The sequence below is a fragment of the Mus caroli genome, unplaced genomic scaffold, assembly GCF_978045245.1.
Source record: "Mus caroli unplaced genomic scaffold, Mus_caroli_1 scaffold_18, whole genome shotgun sequence".
Classification (NCBI taxonomy): Eukaryota; Metazoa; Chordata; class Mammalia; order Rodentia; family Muridae; genus Mus; species Mus caroli.
The window spans coordinates 74,427,462-74,446,065 of NW_028227273.1; the positions used below are offsets into that span (position 1 = coordinate 74,427,462).

At 35.6% G+C, this 18,604-nt stretch overlaps 1 protein-coding gene across 2 annotated transcripts in view; it reads right to left on the bottom strand.

Annotated features, from left to right (window-relative positions):
- LOC110288953 (vomeronasal type-2 receptor 116-like) overlaps positions 1-18,604 on the bottom strand; it is a 122,438-nt gene that overhangs the window by 53,746 nt on the left and 50,088 nt on the right. Inside the window, exon 2 of one of the 2 annotated variants that reach the window (XM_085832796.1) lies at positions 13,295-13,438. The exons of the other annotated variant lie outside the window; for it this stretch is intronic. Within the exon in view, the coding sequence (XP_085688922.1) occupies positions 13,295-13,438 (144 nt within the window). The remainder of the gene's footprint in view (positions 1-13,294; positions 13,439-18,604) is intronic. 2 annotated transcript variants of the gene reach the window in all.

Consider the following 18,604-nt stretch of genomic DNA (forward strand, 5'->3'; position numbering starts at 1 on the left):
TTTCCTAGCAGCATTATTTATAATAGCCAGAAGCTGGAAAGAACCCAGATGTCCCTCAATAGAGGAATGAATCCAGAAAATGTGGTACATTTATACAATGGAGTACTACTCATCTATTAAAAATAATGAATTTATGAAATTCTTAGACAAATGGATGTATCTGGAGGAAATCACACATGATATACACTCACTGATAAGTGGATATTAGCCCAGAAATTTAGAATACCCAAGATACAATTTGCAAAACACATGAAACTCAAGAAGAAAGACCAAAGAGTGGATACTTTGTTCCTTCTTAGAATGGGAAAGAAAATACCCATGTAAGGAGTTACAGAGACAAAGTTTGGAGCAGAACCTGAAGGAATGACCACCCAGAGACTACCCATCTTGGGGATCCACTCCATAAACAACCACCAAACCCAGACACTAGGCAGGTGCCAACAAAAGCCTACTTACAAGAGCCTGATATACCTGTCTCCTACAAGGCTCTGTCAGTGCCTGGCTAATATAGAAGTGGATGCTTACAGTCATCCATTGGACAGAGGACAAGGTCTCCCATGAAGAAGCCAGAGAAATACCCAGGGAGGGGAAGGGAACTGAATACCCATAAAAGGAAACTTGACATTAAATCACCAGTACTCTCAAAGATCCTTGGAACTATACCACCAACAAAAGAAAACACATAATGGAACTTGTGGCTCTAGGTATATTTGTAGCCAAGGATGGCCTAGTTGGTCATCAATGGGAGTAGAGGCTTAGTCCTGTGAAGGTTCTATGCCCCAGTATAATGGAATGCCAGGACCAGAAATGGGATTGGGTGGGTTGGGGAGCAGGAGGCGGGGCGAGTGGATGGGGGATTTTAAGAGGGGAATCTAGGAAAGGGGATAACATTTGAAAAGAAAATAAAGAAAATATGTAATAAAAAATATGACGTACAGAGATTAATAGAGAATTTACAACCAAGGGAGGTATCTCTAATGGTTGAGCAACACTTAAAAAAATGTACAACATCCGTAGAAATAAGGGAAATGTAAATCAAAACCACCTTGATATTATACCTCACACCAATCAGAATGGGTAAAATCAAAATGCAGGTGACAGCAGCTGTTGTCAAGGATGTGGAGAAAGAGGAACATACCTACATTGCTGGTGGGACTGCAAGCTAGTAATACTACTTTGGAAATCAATCTGGCAGTTTCTGAGAATATTATAAACAGTTCTACCTGAAGACCCAACTATACTACTCCTGGGCATATACCCAAATCATGCTACATCATATAATAAGGACAGATTCTCCACTATGTACATAGCAGCCTTATTTATAATATCCAGAACTTGGAAATAACCCAGATGTACCCCAACAGAAGAATGGATACAGAAAATGTGGAATATACACACAAATTGAGTACTACATGATAATTATAAACAATGACTTCATGAACTTTGAAAGCAAAGGTTGAGACTAGAAAATATCTACTTGAGTGAGGTAATGGAGACAGAAAAGTACACCCATGGTTTACACTTACTAATAAGTGTACATTTACCCAAAAGTTCACAATGCCTAGATTACAACCTACAGATCATATTTTAGTGTATAAGGAAGGAAGAACATTGGGAGGATGTTTCAGTCTTGAATTGAGGGGAGAATAGGAAGATTTGTGGGGGAGGGCAAGGTGATGGGTGGGAACAAGGTAGGGAAAAGGAAGGAGCATAAAATAAGTATGACAGTATCAGAAACTAGAAGAGATGTGAGAGATGTACAGAGGGTCAGGAAACTGAAGAAAAATCGGTAGCAGGGGGGATGAGGAACTGGGGATAGCCACTAAAAGGTCCAAGACAACAGAAAATTGTGAGGCTCCCAGGACCCAAGAGGAGTGATTTTAGCTATAACGCACAGAATAGCGGGAGATAGAACCTGTGGAGATCAGCTCCAGTAGATAGAAACTGTCCCAGGTCGAGAGTTGGGGCCACTGACCTGTCTCAAAGTTTTTTAACCCAGAAATGTTCCTGCCCAAGGAATAACAGGGACAAAAAAATGGAACAGAGACTGAAGTTCAGGACATCAGGGGACAGCCCCAACTGGGGATTCATGATGTTTGCAGACACTAAACCCAACACTGTTGCTGTGGTCAAGTGGCATTTGCTGAGAGGAACCTAGTGTTGTGGACCCTTGTGAGGACCTGGTCAGTATTTGACCAATGGAGATGCAGATGCAGATACTTGGACCCAAATATCAGAATTAACTTAGGGAACATGGTGAGGGAGCTGACAGAAAGATTGCAGGAATGTAGGGGGATTGCAACCCCATTGGAAAAACAGCATATTTTGGCTGGTCTACCAAGTTCTCCCAAAGTCTAGAACACCAACCAAGGAATACACCTGGAAGAATCCATTGCAGCAGAGAATGGCCTTATCTGACAGCATTAGGAGGTGAGGACCTTGATCCCTGGTAGGTTTGTTGCCCCTGAGTAAGAGGATGCTGGAGTGTTGGGACTGAAAATTGTGGGTGGGTAGGGAAGCACTCTCATTAAGGCAAAGGGAAGAGGGAAGGGCAGATGTGAGATGTGGGGGTTGGTTGATGAGATAACAGGAAAGTGTGATATTATGGGATGAGGATGTGATAGGAGGGGTAATATGGAAATGTGATATCATTTAAGATATAAATGAGTGGAATGATAAATAAAAATGAAATAAAGACGACAGGTAAATGCTGGTATCATTGCACTAGAAACAAGTACACTAACTTGGCTGAGCCATCTTGCTGGCCATTCCTGTCCTTTTTAGGTAAATCTTCGTAGATATGAAAAACGGTGTAGTTTTGTGAGTTTTCAAGCAAATTCAGTTTCTCATTTATGTACCCTTTCTGTCCCTTTACCCAGTGGATCCTTCACTGAAAATTTTTCATTTAGAAATTGGGTATTTTTTGTTGTTGGTGGAGGTGGTGTATAGTTTCTTGGGTTCATTATATATTTTGAAAATCACCACTCTTTCATATGTTCATGTAGCTGTTGTGGGAAATATTAAAAAGAATGGCAATATACCTCAGTATGTCCAGCACTATCTGGACACCTGGCACCAGTGGGGTGTTCTCATCTAGGAAGACGATCTCTTCCAGAGCTCCTGAAGTTTCACTAAGCTCCCACTGCTGGGTCACAACCATGCCAGCCTCAAACGACAGAAGTCCCATGTCCTTTTGGTGCACATCTGGCAAACTTATACTTTGTCAACCTATCTTTCTCTCTGGAACACAATTGTATTGCCATGTGAAGGAAAAAACCACACAAACTTAGGTCAGCAATGATGGTAACTCAATTGCTGAGTGTAACAACTAGAATCCTACCTACCTCCAACCTACCAGACATCCTGTATCCTCACAAAGTGATTGGTCCCTTTATTCATTCTGGGGGAGGTTCAGAACTAGTCACATGAGTATGTGACTCATTCCTCCTTCTAGAAAACCCATCCTGGGAAAGCAGAACTAACATCAAAATACAAGCAGCACCAGGACCATCCATGGCATGCAGCTGGTAAAAAAAAAAAAAGTCTCCCCCTAGTGTTTAGGTTTTCTGGTATTTCTTTTGTTATTGAAGTCCAGCTTTAATCCAAGGGCTCGGATAAAACACAAAGCATTGTTTTAAAATTAATAGTGTTTGTTGAGAATTGGTTAGTGACCAACTATATGGTAAACTTTGGAGAAGATTTATGAGGTGCTGAGATAAAAATGTAACCTTTCTTGCTTAGATATAGCATTCTATAGATTCTATAGATACTCTTAGATCCATTTGTTGTATAATGCCTGTTACGTTCTTTATGTCTCTCTTTAGCCTTTGTCTGGAATATCTGTCACTTGTTGAGAATGTTGTGCTGAAGCCTCCCTATGTTAGTGTGTGGGGTTATATGTGAAATTTAAATTTTACCAATAATTCTTTTACAAATGTGGGTACACTTGTGTTTGTGGCATAAATGTTCAGAGTAGAAATATAGTGTTGTAGATTAGTACTTTGATATATATGAAGTCTCCTTCCCTGTCTCTTTTGATTAAGTTTTGATTGAAAGTATATTTTATTAGATATTAGAATGCCTACTTCGGTTAGCTTCTTGTGTCTGTTTGCTTGGAAAAAAATTTCAGCCCCATTACTCTGAAGTAATGTCTATTTATTGTTGCTGTTGTTTCTTATATGTACTAGAGTGAAGGATCCTGTTTTCACATCGTCTATGTCTTTAAATTGGGCAATAAAATCTATTAATATTCAAAGATATTAACAACCAGTGATTGTCAATTCAAGTTTCTCTCTCTCTCTTTCTCTCTCTCTCTCTCTCTCTCTCTCTCTCTCTCTCTCTCTCTCTCTCTCTCTCTCTCTCTCTGTGTGTGTGTGTGTGTGTGTGCAGGCATATTTCCATTGATTTTGATGGTATTAAATTACTTATTTCCTATGTTTTCTTAGATGTAGTTATCCTTGTTGGGTTGGAGTTTTCCTTCGAGTATGTTCTGTAGGGCTGGTTTGATAGATGTCTGAACTTGGATTTGTTTAGGATCATCTTGTTTTTTTCATGTATGGTGACTGAGAGTTTTCTGGGTATAGTGTACTATTATAACACATATGGTTTATTAGACTTTTCAAGGTCCTTATCGATTTGGAATCTGTTGAAAACTTGGATTTAAATGTGATAGATCTGCCTTTGTGTGTTTCCTGGCCTTTTCCCCATGACATTTTTTAGTATATTTTTTATTTATTTTGTAACATTTATGTTGTTATTTTTATGTCAAGAGAGACTGTCTTCTCTGGTCCAACATAATTGGCCTTCTTTAACACAATGATTATAGATTTTACTTTCTTTATGTTGGTAAAGCTTTCTTCCCTGAATTTGTTGAAAATATATTTTGGGACTTTGAATGGGACTCTTCTTCTATTCCTAATAAAAGTCTATTCATGGTGTGAAGCAACAAAACCTAAATTTATCCTGTCTTCAAGAAATTCAGAGATGGGGGATGGTGCAGAGACTTGGGGAATAGTGAATCAATAAACTTGCCAAATTAGTACCCATTAATATAGTCAAGGATATGATTTTTAATCCACCTCTTGCTTTTCTGATGTGTTGGGAATCCTGGTCTTGCTGTGGTGGAAGAACTGTGTTGTGATTGTGCCACTAGTCTTGTGCTACTAGTCTTGGTTTCTCTTGATAAGTTTCTTGCTTTCACCTTTCACCAACTGGTTACCACTGGTGTTAGATGTTCTTGCTGACTCTGGTTGGAGCTCTTTACTCTTGTGGGTCTCTAAGCCTGCTTCAGCACTCCTGTGAGACCAGTTTTCTCCTGGAAGGACATGTGCACAGCTGGCTGTGGAAAACCTTAAGCTTGCAGGTGGAGATGGTAGCATGGAAGGATCCTGTCCCAGCTGTTCTAATGAGCTTGTGCCCATATGCTCCTGACTGGACCTGCTCAACACAGTTATTGGATAGAAAGTGACAATCTCACCTCCAAACCCTGAATTGAAAACATTCCTGGGAGAACCTGTCTCTCTTGCCTGAAATTGTGCAGAGTAAGCTGTGGAACAGCCTCAGCTAAGGAGTTCAGATGGAAAAATGGAAGGATTCTGACCCATCTGCTCCACTGTTCTTCTTTCTTGCTTGCTCCTGCCTGGCCTTGTGACACAAAGATTTTAGAGAAAGTGGCTATCTCACTCCAAGCACAGAAGTGAAAACACTCCTGGGAGTACAGGAGACTCCTGGCAGGACTCATGCACAGCTAGGTATGGAACAGCTTCAGCTCACTGGTGCAAAAACCCCACATACACATGGAATCTAAACAACACTCTACTCAATGACAATTTTGTTAAGGATGAAATAATGAAAGGAATTAAAGACTTTTGAGAGTTTTATAAAAATGAAGCCACAATATGGCCAAACATATGGGACACAATGAAACAGTACTAAGAGGAAAACTCATAGCTCTGTGTGCCTCCAAAAAGAAAGTGGAAAGTGCATATACTAGCAGCTTGATAGAACATCTGAAACTTCTAGGAAAAAAAATGAATCAAATTCATCCAAGAGGAGTAGATGGCAGGAAATAATCAAACTCAGTTTTGAAATGAACCAAGTGGAAACAAAAAGTACTATACAAAGAATCAAAAAATCCAGGAGCTGGTCCTTTGTGAAAATCAACCAAATATTAAACCCACATCCAGACTAACAAGAGGGCACAGAGACAGTGTCCTAATTAACAAAATCAGAAATGAAAAGGGAGACATAACAAAAGAAACTGAAGAAATAAAAAAAATCATCAGATTCTACTACAAAAGCCTATACTCAACAAAACTTGAGAATCTGGATGAAATGGACAATTTTCTAGACAGTAAATCAGGATCAGATAGGTGATCTAAACAGTTCCATATCCCCTAAAGAAATAGAAACAGTCATTAACAGATTCAGAACCAAGAAGAGCCCCGGATCATATGGGTTTAGTGCAGTGTTCTATCAGGCCTTCAAAGAAGACCTAATACCAATATGTCTCAAACTATTTCACAAAACAGAAACAGAAGGTCCACTATCCAATTCATTCTATGGAGGCAAAATTGCTCTGATTCCTAAACCCCACAAAGACCCAGAAAAAAAAAGATATCTTCATGCCAATTTTCCTTTTGAATACCGACACAAAATACTCAATAAAATTCTCTCAAACTGAATCCAAGAACAAATCAAAATGATCATCCCACGTGGTCAAGTAGGCTTCATCCCAGGGATGCAGGGATGGGTTAATATATGGAAATCCATCAATGTAATCCACTATATAAACAAATTCAAAGCAAAAAATAATATGATCATCTCATTAGCTGCTGAGAAAACATTTGACAAAATCCAACACCCATTCATGATAAAAGTTTTGGAAAGATCAGGAATTTAAGGCCCATAGATAAAGGTAGCAAAAGCAATATCAAGCTAAATGGAGAGAAACTTGAAGTGTTCCCACTAAAATCAGAGACTAGACAAGGATGCTCACTATTTCACTACCTATTAAATATAGTACCTGAAGTCCTAGCCAGACCAATTAGAAAACAAAAGTGATCAAAGTGATACAAATTGTAGAAGAAGAGTCAAAATATCAAAATATCATTATTTGCAGATGAAATGTTAGTATACTTAAGTGACCCCCAAAATTTACCAGAGAACTCCTAAGCCTGATAAATCACTTCATAAATCTAACTGGATATGAAATTAACTCGTACAAATCAGTGGCCTTCCTCTACAGAAAGCATAAAAAGACTGAGAAAGAAATTTGTGAAACAAAACACTTCACAATAGTCACAAATAATATAATATATCTTGGTGTGAGTCTAACTAATCAAGTAAAAGATCTGTATGATAAGAACTTCAAGCCTCTGAAGAAAGAGATTAAAGAAGATCATAGAAGATGGAAAGATCTCACATGCTCATGGATTGGCAGGATTAATGTCGTAAAAATGGCCATCTTGCCAAAACCAATCTATAGATTAAATAAAAATTCCATCAAAATTCCAATTCAATTTTCAACAGAGTTAGAAAAAGCAATTTGCAAATTCATCTGGAAAACCAACAAAACCTAGGATAGCGAAAATTATTCTCAACAATAAAAGAAATTCTGGTGGAATCACATCCCTGACCTCAAGCTGTACTACTTATATACTGTGATTAAAATTGTATGGTATTTGTAGAGTGACTGGCAGGTAGATCAATGGAATAGAAATGAAGACCCAGAAATTAACCCACAAACCTATGGTCTCTTCACCTTTGACAAATGAGTTAAAACCATCAGGGTTGGGAGATAACATTATCAACAAATGATACTGGTTCCACTGGCAGATAGGATGTAGAAGAATGCAAATTGATCCATTTTTATCTCCTTGTACAAAGCTCAAGTCCAAGTGAATCAAGTACTCCCACATAAAACCAGATACACTGAAACTAATAGAAGAGAAATTAGGAAAGAGCCTCGTGAACATTGGCACAGCAGAAAATTACCTGTACAGAACACGAATAGCTTATGCGCTAAGATCAAGAATTGTCAAATGGGATCTCATAAAATAGCAAAGTTTCTGAAAGGCAAAGAACACTGTCAATAGGACAAAACTGCAACCAACAGATTGAAAGAAGATCTTTAGAAACCCTACATCTGATAGAGGAATAATATCCAGTATATACAAAGAACTCAAAACATTCAACACCAGAGAAACAAATAACCCTTTTAAAAAATGGGATACAGAGCTAAACAAAGAATTCTCAACTGAGGAACATCACATGGATGAGAAACACCTAAAGAAATGTTAAACATCCTTACTCATCACGGAAATGCAAATCAAAACAAACCTGAGAATCCACCTCACAGTAGTCAGAATGGCTAAGATAAAAAACTAATGTGGCAGCAGATTCTGGCTAGGCTGTGAAGAAAGAAGATCACTCCTACATTTCTGGTGGGATTGCAAACTGGTACAACCACTCTGGAAATCAGTTTGAAAGTTACTCAGAAAATCGAACATAGTACTAACTGAAGACCCAATAATACCACTCCTGGTCATAAACCCAGAAGATGCTCCAATGTTTAATAAGGACACATGCTCCACTAATTTCATCACAGCCTTATTTATAATAGCCTGTAGCTTGAAAGAACGCAGATGTCCCTCAAGAGAAGAATGGATACCGGAATTGTGGTTCATATACACCATGGAATACTACTCAGCTATTAAAAACCATGAATTTATGAAATTCCTACGCAAAAAGAAGGAACTAGAAAATATCATCTTGAGTGAGGTATCCCAATCACAAAAGAACACACATGGTGTGCACTCACTGAGAAGTCAATATTAGCCCAGAATTTCTGAATACCCAAGATAAAATTCACAAGCCACCTTAAACTCAAGAAGAAGGCAGATCAAAGTGTGCATAGTTCAATACTTCTGATAAGGGTGAAAAAAAATAACCATGAAAAAATTACAGAGACAAAATATGGATCAGAGAGAGAAAGAATGACCTTTTAGTGACTGCCCAACTGGGGATATATCTCATGTACAATCACCAAACCCAGACACTTTTATGGATACCAACAAGTTCTAGCTGACAGAGTCTGTTATAACTGTGTTCTGAGAGGCTCTAGCAGTGCCTGACAAATATAGAGTTTCATGCTCACAGCCTACCACTGAACTGAGCATAGTGTCTCCAATGAAGGAGATAAAGGATCCAAGTTGGTGAAGCATTTTGCAGCCCCATAGGAAGAACAACAATATGAACTAACCAGTACCCCCCAAATTCCCAGGGACTAAACCACCAACCAAAGTGTTTACATGGTGGGATCATGGCTCCAGCTGCATATGTAGCAGAGGACATACAAGTCGGTCATCAATGTGAAGAGAAGCCCTTGGTCTTGTGAAGGCTCTATTCCCCAGTGTAGTGGAATAACAGAGTAAGTAAGCTGGGAGTGAATGGATTGGTGATCACCAGGAGGGGTAGAGGATAAGGGGTTTTTGGTGGGGAAACTAGGAATACAGATAGCATTTGAATTTTAAGTACAGAAAATATCTAATAAAAAAGAAATGGTAAATATTAATAAATATTAATTTCAAAGGAAAGCAAATGGATAAAAATGTAAATGAAATTATATAGAGCAGAGGAAAAGAGGATAATTAGGATGTTTAATTTGATAAACAAGATCTATGATATTTTCTCATGTATAAATGTTATATATTCAAATAAATACATATAAAAGTTTAAAAATACATAGGATATTTGAGAATTCTATACATGTAGGGAATTAAATAACAATCACTACAAATTGAACAGAGAAATTCAAAGTCTAGTCATAGAACCATGATCAGTGGCAACTTCAATAAAACAGTCTTGATCACTCTCTTTTGCATACTTAATTTTTAAAACACATAATTTATAATAAATATACTTTGAAAATGAAAACTATTTTTACCTTTCTCTTCCTGAGATTATAAAGTGATAGTATCATTCCCCCCTTTCATTCTTTTTAGGCAAATTCATATGTACTTCCTTTCTCATTTTAATTTCATAGAGTCCTATTTCATTAATTGCCCAGCAGGACATGATCTTACAAGTAATGCACACACACATGCAAATGCACACTCATAGGTTCATCAACACATACTCACACTCACAGTATAGACATGCACCCTCATACTCACACACACACAAATAAGCATTCCTATGTGTACAAACACATACACACACAAAGACACACAATTGAGGGTAAATAATGAATGCTGTGAAATAGTTTACCCAATTTTAATATTCTTAAACAGGAAAGATTATAATTTTCCCCATGAAATATCTTACATAAAGTCACTCTACAACTGTCATATTAGTTACTATATGAGAATGTTTTAGTTGGGTGGACACATCCACTTATAGAAGATGAATGGTAAAATAAACCTTACAGTACTGATTAAAAAAATGGACTATGAGCTGGGCAGTGGTGGTGCACGCTTTTAAACCCAGCACTTGGGAGGCAGAGGCAGGCAGATTTCTGAGTTCAAGGGCAACCTGGTCTATAAAGTGAGTTCCATGACAGCCAGGGCTACACAGAGAAACACTGTCTCCAAAACAAAACAAAACAAACAAACAAACAAACAAAAAGAAACAAAAAAACCAAAAACAAAACAATTCAAAAAGGGCCATAAGTCCTTACCACAGTGAGAACTTGCCAAACAAACATGTTACAAAGCCTGAAATTTATGCTATGAGCAGCTTTTGTTTGTATTTTTAAATTTGATTGAATATTACTCTGCAGATTATGTCTTCCTTAGAATATACACAGAAAAAAAGAGTGCTCACAAAAAAGGCATTGTTGCTAAGGAAAAGTACACCTGGGATGAATGAAGGTCAGTGGTTACAACAGGGTAGACACCATGGAAGAACTTTTGTAGTTAATTCAAACAAAAAATAAAGCCATGAAGGAACTATGTTTGCATTCAAAATCAGTCAATTTTTTTGTCCTGAAAAACTGCATTCCATAATTCAAAGAAATAAATCAATTATAAATCCAATTCAGAATCACAGTATAGTTTACAATGCAGCAATATTCACTGCTAATATACATTAGGAAATAAAGGGGAGAAAGATTCCCAAATGTCATTATCTGCATGAGAAATGTTCTAGAAAAGTGGCTTGTCTTTTAATATGTACAGTTGTACACAATGTTGCATAGCCCCAGTAAAATGATAGTCTATTAAAAATAAAATTACCTAGAATGGAATTATTATGATAAATCAACTTTATCAAACTATAAAGAATAAAAATCAATACAAATTTGATGAAATTAATTTTGATGTATGAGATCAAACCCATATTTTATTTGATGTAAAGGAAAATAATTCATTCTCATAAACCCCTAGAGAAAATTTTCAGTTTGCAATGGACAGATTCAAGATATATCAACCAAAGGACTGAACATATTGGCCAATAATATGACTTATTCATTTCAGGATCCTAGTGCTGAACCTGGGCACCTAATTTTGATTTTAGCACACATATTGCAGGATTACATTTGTTTGAACACTTTTACTTTCTTCATCAAATTTGGTCTACATCAAAGGTATGTACACACATGCAAATAATGGATATGATAACAAGTTTTTAAAGATTGTACCATGAATGTGAGTATAAAACCAGGCACTTTTCTCTTAAAATCATTCCATACTCATAAGGAACACACTATACAACAAATATGCTTAATATATTATAATAAAAGTGACTGATTTGTCATTAAATTGGCTTATGTTTTTCTGATATTATTCAAGTTCAATGTTTTTACAGGCATCAATCCTCTTCTTTATAAAGACCAAACCAGATATCAGGAAGAATATTCTTTACAGTGAACCCTTTGCTGCTGCACAAAATAAGAGAAATGTATACCCATAAACATTGACACCTGAACTGCTGAGAGTAAAGGGCACCAGAAAAGAGGATGTATGAAGAGCATTAATTATAATGAAATAGAAGAGGGCCTACCCAACAACCAATGTTGCCGCATCTACTAAGCATATGAGAAAATATTATGATTTTTTTGGGGGTCAACATATCATCAACAAAAAATTAGAAATACAATTAAATATTTTATCCAAATAAAAAATTTTATATACCTATATTTGTTATGTTTTAAAATTTCAAAATAAACTGTTCAAACAAAAAAACGTTAAGTTTTCATTTCTATCTAAGCATTTTTCACCTTCACTGTCTTTAATTTAATTCCTTAATACCTCAAAAGATTTTTTTCAAGCACAGAGTATTGTCTAATAGAGCAAAATTCACCTTTACACTTTATTTAGTTTTTTTTAGTTGTTGTTTTGTCAAATTCACTTTTTGTGATTCTAAATTTTTATATATATCTTTTGGTCATTGTCTGCTTCTTGATTTGTAACAAATTTCTTCATGTGTTCACAGGGATTTATAAAAAAAAAATTATTCTCTTTTCATACCACACACCCTATTCCATACCTATATAAGAAGGTATTCTTGGGATATGAAAGTCTGGCTTGGATTAAGTCATCTTATTTACTTTATTCAGAAACATACATGAATATTTCTGTCCAACTCAGCAATACCTGTTTAACAATAGCCATTAACCTAGATTATTTAACTAAAGTTAAGAAACCTAACCAAAATGAAACTGTCATAGTCATAAAGTCTTGGTAGACACATATTTAAAAATAAGAATTAATACTGCAAACCAATAGTGTAAACAGGTAAACATAAGTAATCTGTCTGACAATAAAAATTAAATTATCAAAGAACCACTTATAATAAAACATGAGATAGATAAAATATATATGGAACATAGAAGTATTCACAACTTCTAATTGTGATGTTGTTAACTCTGGAATCAGCTGCATGTAACATGCATGGCCTCTTCACTCACATATCACAACATTGAAACAGAACTTGTAAGTATTTAGTGTCATCATCTAACATCATAGGTGCAATCAGAACTTCTACCATAACGATTAGAATAAATCATCATTCCTTGAAATCATGACACTGAAAAACCTTCAGACATTGTGGCATAGCAAGAATGACAAATAAGAGGTTATGGTAACGATCAAATGAATAATCTAAAGTTAAAACAGTTGAACTTTCTATTTCCTTTTCCCCTGAGTGAAAGAAACAATCTGAATGGAAAATAAAACTGATGAAAACTATTTAGAAACTAAGAGTGAATGTATCAAAAAAAATAAGTAAAATTTAATGACTACACCTTCAATATAACAAAACTTCTGAACTCAAAAAAATAAATAATTCTACTCACTGTATGTTATAGTCCAAATATTGATATGGTACAGTTGGGTGTGGCATTCTCTTTCCAGTGTGGAAAGTATGAAGAGGGAAAAATGCACCAATCACAACATCTCCTTCATGGTGAAATTCTTCAGAAATTTTGTAATAACATGAACTGATATTATAGATAAAAGTAGAGAAAAAATTATTTATTTGCAAGAACCAGAAGATAAAAATACAAGAGAGCATCCTAACAGTACAAGGATCTTCTTGATGCAGAATAAACAGTGTTCAGTATATATATGCTTCGTTCATGTTTTTGTGATCTTGTATGTTTTGTATTTGTTTATGACTCATTCTCTCACATTAATTATTCCAGGGAATTGAGAATGCTATTGTGAATTTTGAAACTATTTTTTCATATGGACTCTGCCACTGTGGCCCTCTATTCATGTGCAAAACAAGTTTGGAATTCAGTTTGTTCATATTCTTCACTAGCTAAAGGCACTATGACTTCAGCAAAGACTACAAACAGGCAGAGCTCAGGGCTGATCTTCTCTTGGGATGAATTGGCTAACCATGTGAAGCAAGAAACTTTTAATATGAAAAACAATTTATCCTGATCCCCACAAGTTACCTCACAGGAGGCCAACTATCTGAAAAAGAAAAGGCTAAAGAGAAAACATTGCAGGTATAACCACTCAAAATTAATATATTGCAGAGATTTTGGTGGCAACTAACAAGTGTGAATTATGGAAACAAAACCAAGATAATTTATACAATACACATTGGTGTAGATTATCTGAACTTTTTCTGTTTTTGTCAAAGAAAGGGACTTCATTTCTAATATCTGTAAACTTTATACAATAAGAAAACTTATGAGAACTGTCAGTGTAAGACTTACTATTACAATATCTAGTTAATTTGTATTTACATCTTTCAGTAAAGTCCAAAGTTCTATAAAGGAATTATGCCAAATGAGCAAAATTATAAGTGCATTTAAGGTTTATAGTTAGAAGATATCTTAAGGAAATGTTAGTTTTTAGGTTTGTCTTATGATAATATTTTCAGAAATTAACTGATTAATGTTATGCTCTTGTCTTAGGAATCTATCATTTGTCTACTTTTCAAACCCATCAAATACTTGTGAGGGAAAAATTTCACCTGAGTAACCAGGATGTGTAGACCAACGAGCTTCTATTTTAAATAAAAAGGCAGAGACATAATGGCTCCTGGGACTGTCACCCAAAGCTTATGTCAGTGCAGATATCCATTTTGGCAGCCATGCTCATAAGTTCTGCCTGTGAGCTACAAATTTGGAGGAATCTTCTACCCTGTCTTGAAAATGTGGGGTAGTTGCCAATCCAGTACCTTGCTTGTCAACAGTTTGGACTCTATACTGTCATCATTCAAGGTAAAGGGCATTTTATAGCCTAATGTCCATTATTAAGACATTTGTAGCAAAATCAAGGTGAAGATTGACTTTTGCCCATCATCTTCTTTGGAGGAGACACAGAATGTTGCCTTACTTGATGTGTCTCTCTATCACAAAAACAATTTTATTAAAATAACTTAAATACAACCTTCTCAAGATCTCTGAAATGTGTGAGAACCTATCTGTTTAAAGTCTATCAAAATAGAAAAAAATGTTTGTTTCTTGTTAGTCATGATAAGTTTACGCTGCAACACATATATAGCAGACAATGTTAGAGTTATTCATGTAATTATGTGCATCAATTCTGAGCATGACTACAGTGGCAATTGTGAATGCACTAGCAGATTTGATCATTTGTAAGGTGACTGACTTACATACAAGAAGGATTTCTTAATTATTACTAACAATTTATTATAGTGGCTTTTTAAAATATAGAACCTTAATCAAAGGATTTTAAATTCAAGCTCTTTTATTATACAATTAAACACATAATCATGGACACAGTGTATAAGGAGACAGGCCTCTTAACTAAACATGAAAATTGGCACAATAAAGAAACCAAAATAATCACTCCATGGTTTAAATGGAAAAGGGCAATTCTAATTTACCAAAACTCTCTTTCAGTATATAACAGAGAATTTCTAGTATCCAGTAGTGACATTGACATGGGGATAGGTAACAGTCCTATATTAATGGAAGGGACTCAATTGTCTCTTCCCAGAGATAATGTGCATTACTCCCATTTTAGCAAGCCGCCAGTTTCTTCAACCCTCTGATGAATTGGGTCTCCCATCTAAATTAGTGCCACTGGGAAAGGATTTTCTTTTGGCACCAAAACCCCTATGTTGTTACTCATCTAAACTCCTTAACAGCTTGTTGATAACCAAATGTCAAAGACATAAGTAGTTAGACATACATTTTAGGTAATTATTGTTAATCTAATTAGATCTTTGTGACAATAACTTTTCAATCATATTCCAAAAATCCTTACCAACCTAAGAAATTACATACTTTTGTCACTTTCATATTCTAAAAAGAGATACAATATTTTACCCTTCTTTTCCATTCCACCATATAATTACTCCTACTTTTATACCCTAACATTAGACAGAAGAGAAATGAGATGTGAGAGGGGGGAAAGAGAAGGGAGAGAGAGAGAGAGAGAGAGAGAGAGAGAGAGAGAGAGAGAGAGAGAGAGAGAGAGAGAGAGAGAGAGAGAGAGAGAGAGAGAATGAGATCCATGAATAGTTTTTCTTTCATCCTTGACCATCAACAAACTGAAAACAACCTCCCTATATGATCAAAACCTGGCAAGAACAACTATTCTCCAAAACTCTCACAGTAACAGGAGATTTGTTCTCTACATGAATTCTCCTTCCACATGAGTGTTTAGGTTTTCTGTTGTTTATTTTTTGTTGAAGTACAACTTTAATTCAAGGAGGTCTGAAAAAACACAAGATATTATTTTAAATTTCTTGTGTTTGTTGAGGCTTACTTAATGACAGATTTTATGGTCAACTTTTAGAAGATTTATGAGGTATTGAGAAAAAGGTATATTCAATTGTACTTGAATCAAACATTCTATACCTTCTATAGACATTCTTAGTTACATTTGATTTATAATGTCTGTTAGTTTCGTTATTTCTCTCTTTAGCCTTTGTCTGGAAGCTCTGCCAATTGGTGAAAATGTGGTGTTGAAATCTCCCATTTTTAAATTTTAGCAATTTTTCTTTCACAAATGTGGGTACCAATGTGTTTGGGGCATACATGTACAAATTTGAGATATAGTCTTGGTAGCTTAGTAGTTTTATAGGTATATACATTCCTTCCTGTTACTTTTGATTAATTTCTGGTTGAAAGTCTATTTTATTAGATATTAGAAAGGTTTCTTTGGTTTCTGGTGTCTATTTGTTTGGAAAATATTTCCAGTCCATCCATTTATTCTGAAGTATATATGCTGCATTTTTTCTTATATGTATCAGAATGCAGAATCCTATTTTTACATCCGTATTTTAAACTTGTGACTTTTTATTGGGGAAAATGCCATAATCCATATATATATATATATATATACATACACACACAAAATACACACACACACACACACACACATATATATATAATTTACCTAAAGGTATTAATGACCAGTGATTGTTAATTCAAATGTGTTTGAATGTGTGTGTGTGTGTGTGTTTATGTGTGTGTGTTTATGTGTGTGTGTTTATGTGTGTGTGTTTGTGTAGGCATGTTTCCATTCATTTTGCTAGTATGGAATTACCTATTCCCTGTACTTTCTTGGAGATAGTTATCTTTATTTGGTTTTAGTTTTTAACCAAGTATTTTCTGTAGGTCTGGATTTGATAGATTTTGTTTGAATTTTGATTCCTTTTGCAATATCTTGTTTTCTCCATGTATAATGAGTGAGATTTTTCTGGGTATAGTATTCACTATAACACACTATAACACATATAGTTTGTTAGATGTTTCAAAGTATCTCTTCAGCCTCTTCTTGATTTGGAGTTTTTTTTAAAAAATTTGGGTTTAATTCTGATATGTTACCTGACATTTTTTCCATGTCTCTTTTAATATGTTTCTTTATTTTGCAGGTTTTGTGTTGTAATTTTTATATTGTGGGAGATTGTCTTTTCTTGCCCAACTTACTTGATCTTCTTGAAGACAATGTTTATAGGTATTTCTTTCTTTAGGTTGGAAAATGTTCTTCTATGAGTTTGTTGAAAATATTTTTGGGGCCTTGGAGGTGGCATTATTCTCCTTCTTCTATACCAATTATTCATAAACTAGGTTTTTTCCCTGGTGTGCAGCAAAAATAAAATAAAATAAAATCACCCTATATTTATGCTGTATGCTGGAAAGGCAGGAATGGGGTATGGTGCAGAGATTTAGGAAATAGTGAATCAATAAAATTGCCAAATTGATACCCATCCCATGGTCAAGCACAAATACCTGATACTTTCAACCATACTCTCTTATGTTTGCAGACAAGATTCTAGTTTTGCTGTCCTGTGAGAGGCTCCACATAGAAGCTAAATCAGACAGATGCAGATTCCCACAGCCAAAGAGTAGACAGAAATTGAGGACTGGTATGGAAGAATAGGAGGAAGGATTGTGGGCCCTTGAGGGGGATAGGAATTCCACAGGAACACCAATAGAGTCAAATAGAGTCTTGGAGCACTGAGAGACTGAAGCACCAACCAAATAAAGTAAATGATCTGGACTTGGACCTTTCTGCATATTTGCGGTAAATATGCAACTTAGTCTTCTAGTGGATCCTGAATTGTTGGAGAGAGAGAGAGAGAGAGAGAGAGAGAGAGAGAGAGAGAGAGAGAGAGAGAGAGAGAGAGAGAGAGAGATCACAAAAGCTTTTACCTGCTGTCAGATATATTCTTCCAACTGGGGTTACTTGGCTAGACTCTGAGGGAGAAGATGTATATAGCTTTGGGCCCTTGATATGCATTGGTTGTGGGATACCAATAGAAGACAACTCATGGTCAGAAGAGAAGGAGAAGAGGACATGGGGAGATGGATTGTGGAAGGAGTTTACCTGGAAGGGACACTGAGTAGGATTTAAAGTGAATAAGGAATGTTTAAGGCAAGAGTATATATATATATATATATATATATATATATATATATATATATATATACTCTTTCATATATATATGAAAAAAAATGTTTTCCCATTATATAGGTTGTACTTTTGGACTTTTGTCATTGTCTCTTGCCTTTTAAAAGACTTTAATTTTATGAGGTCCTATTTATTAACTGTTGATTTTTATGACTGAGTTGTTCATAATCTGTTAGGAAGCTGTCTTCTATGCCAATATAGTCATCACGCTTCTCCAATTTCTCTGCAATCAGATTTATTTTACTACGTTTTATCTTGCT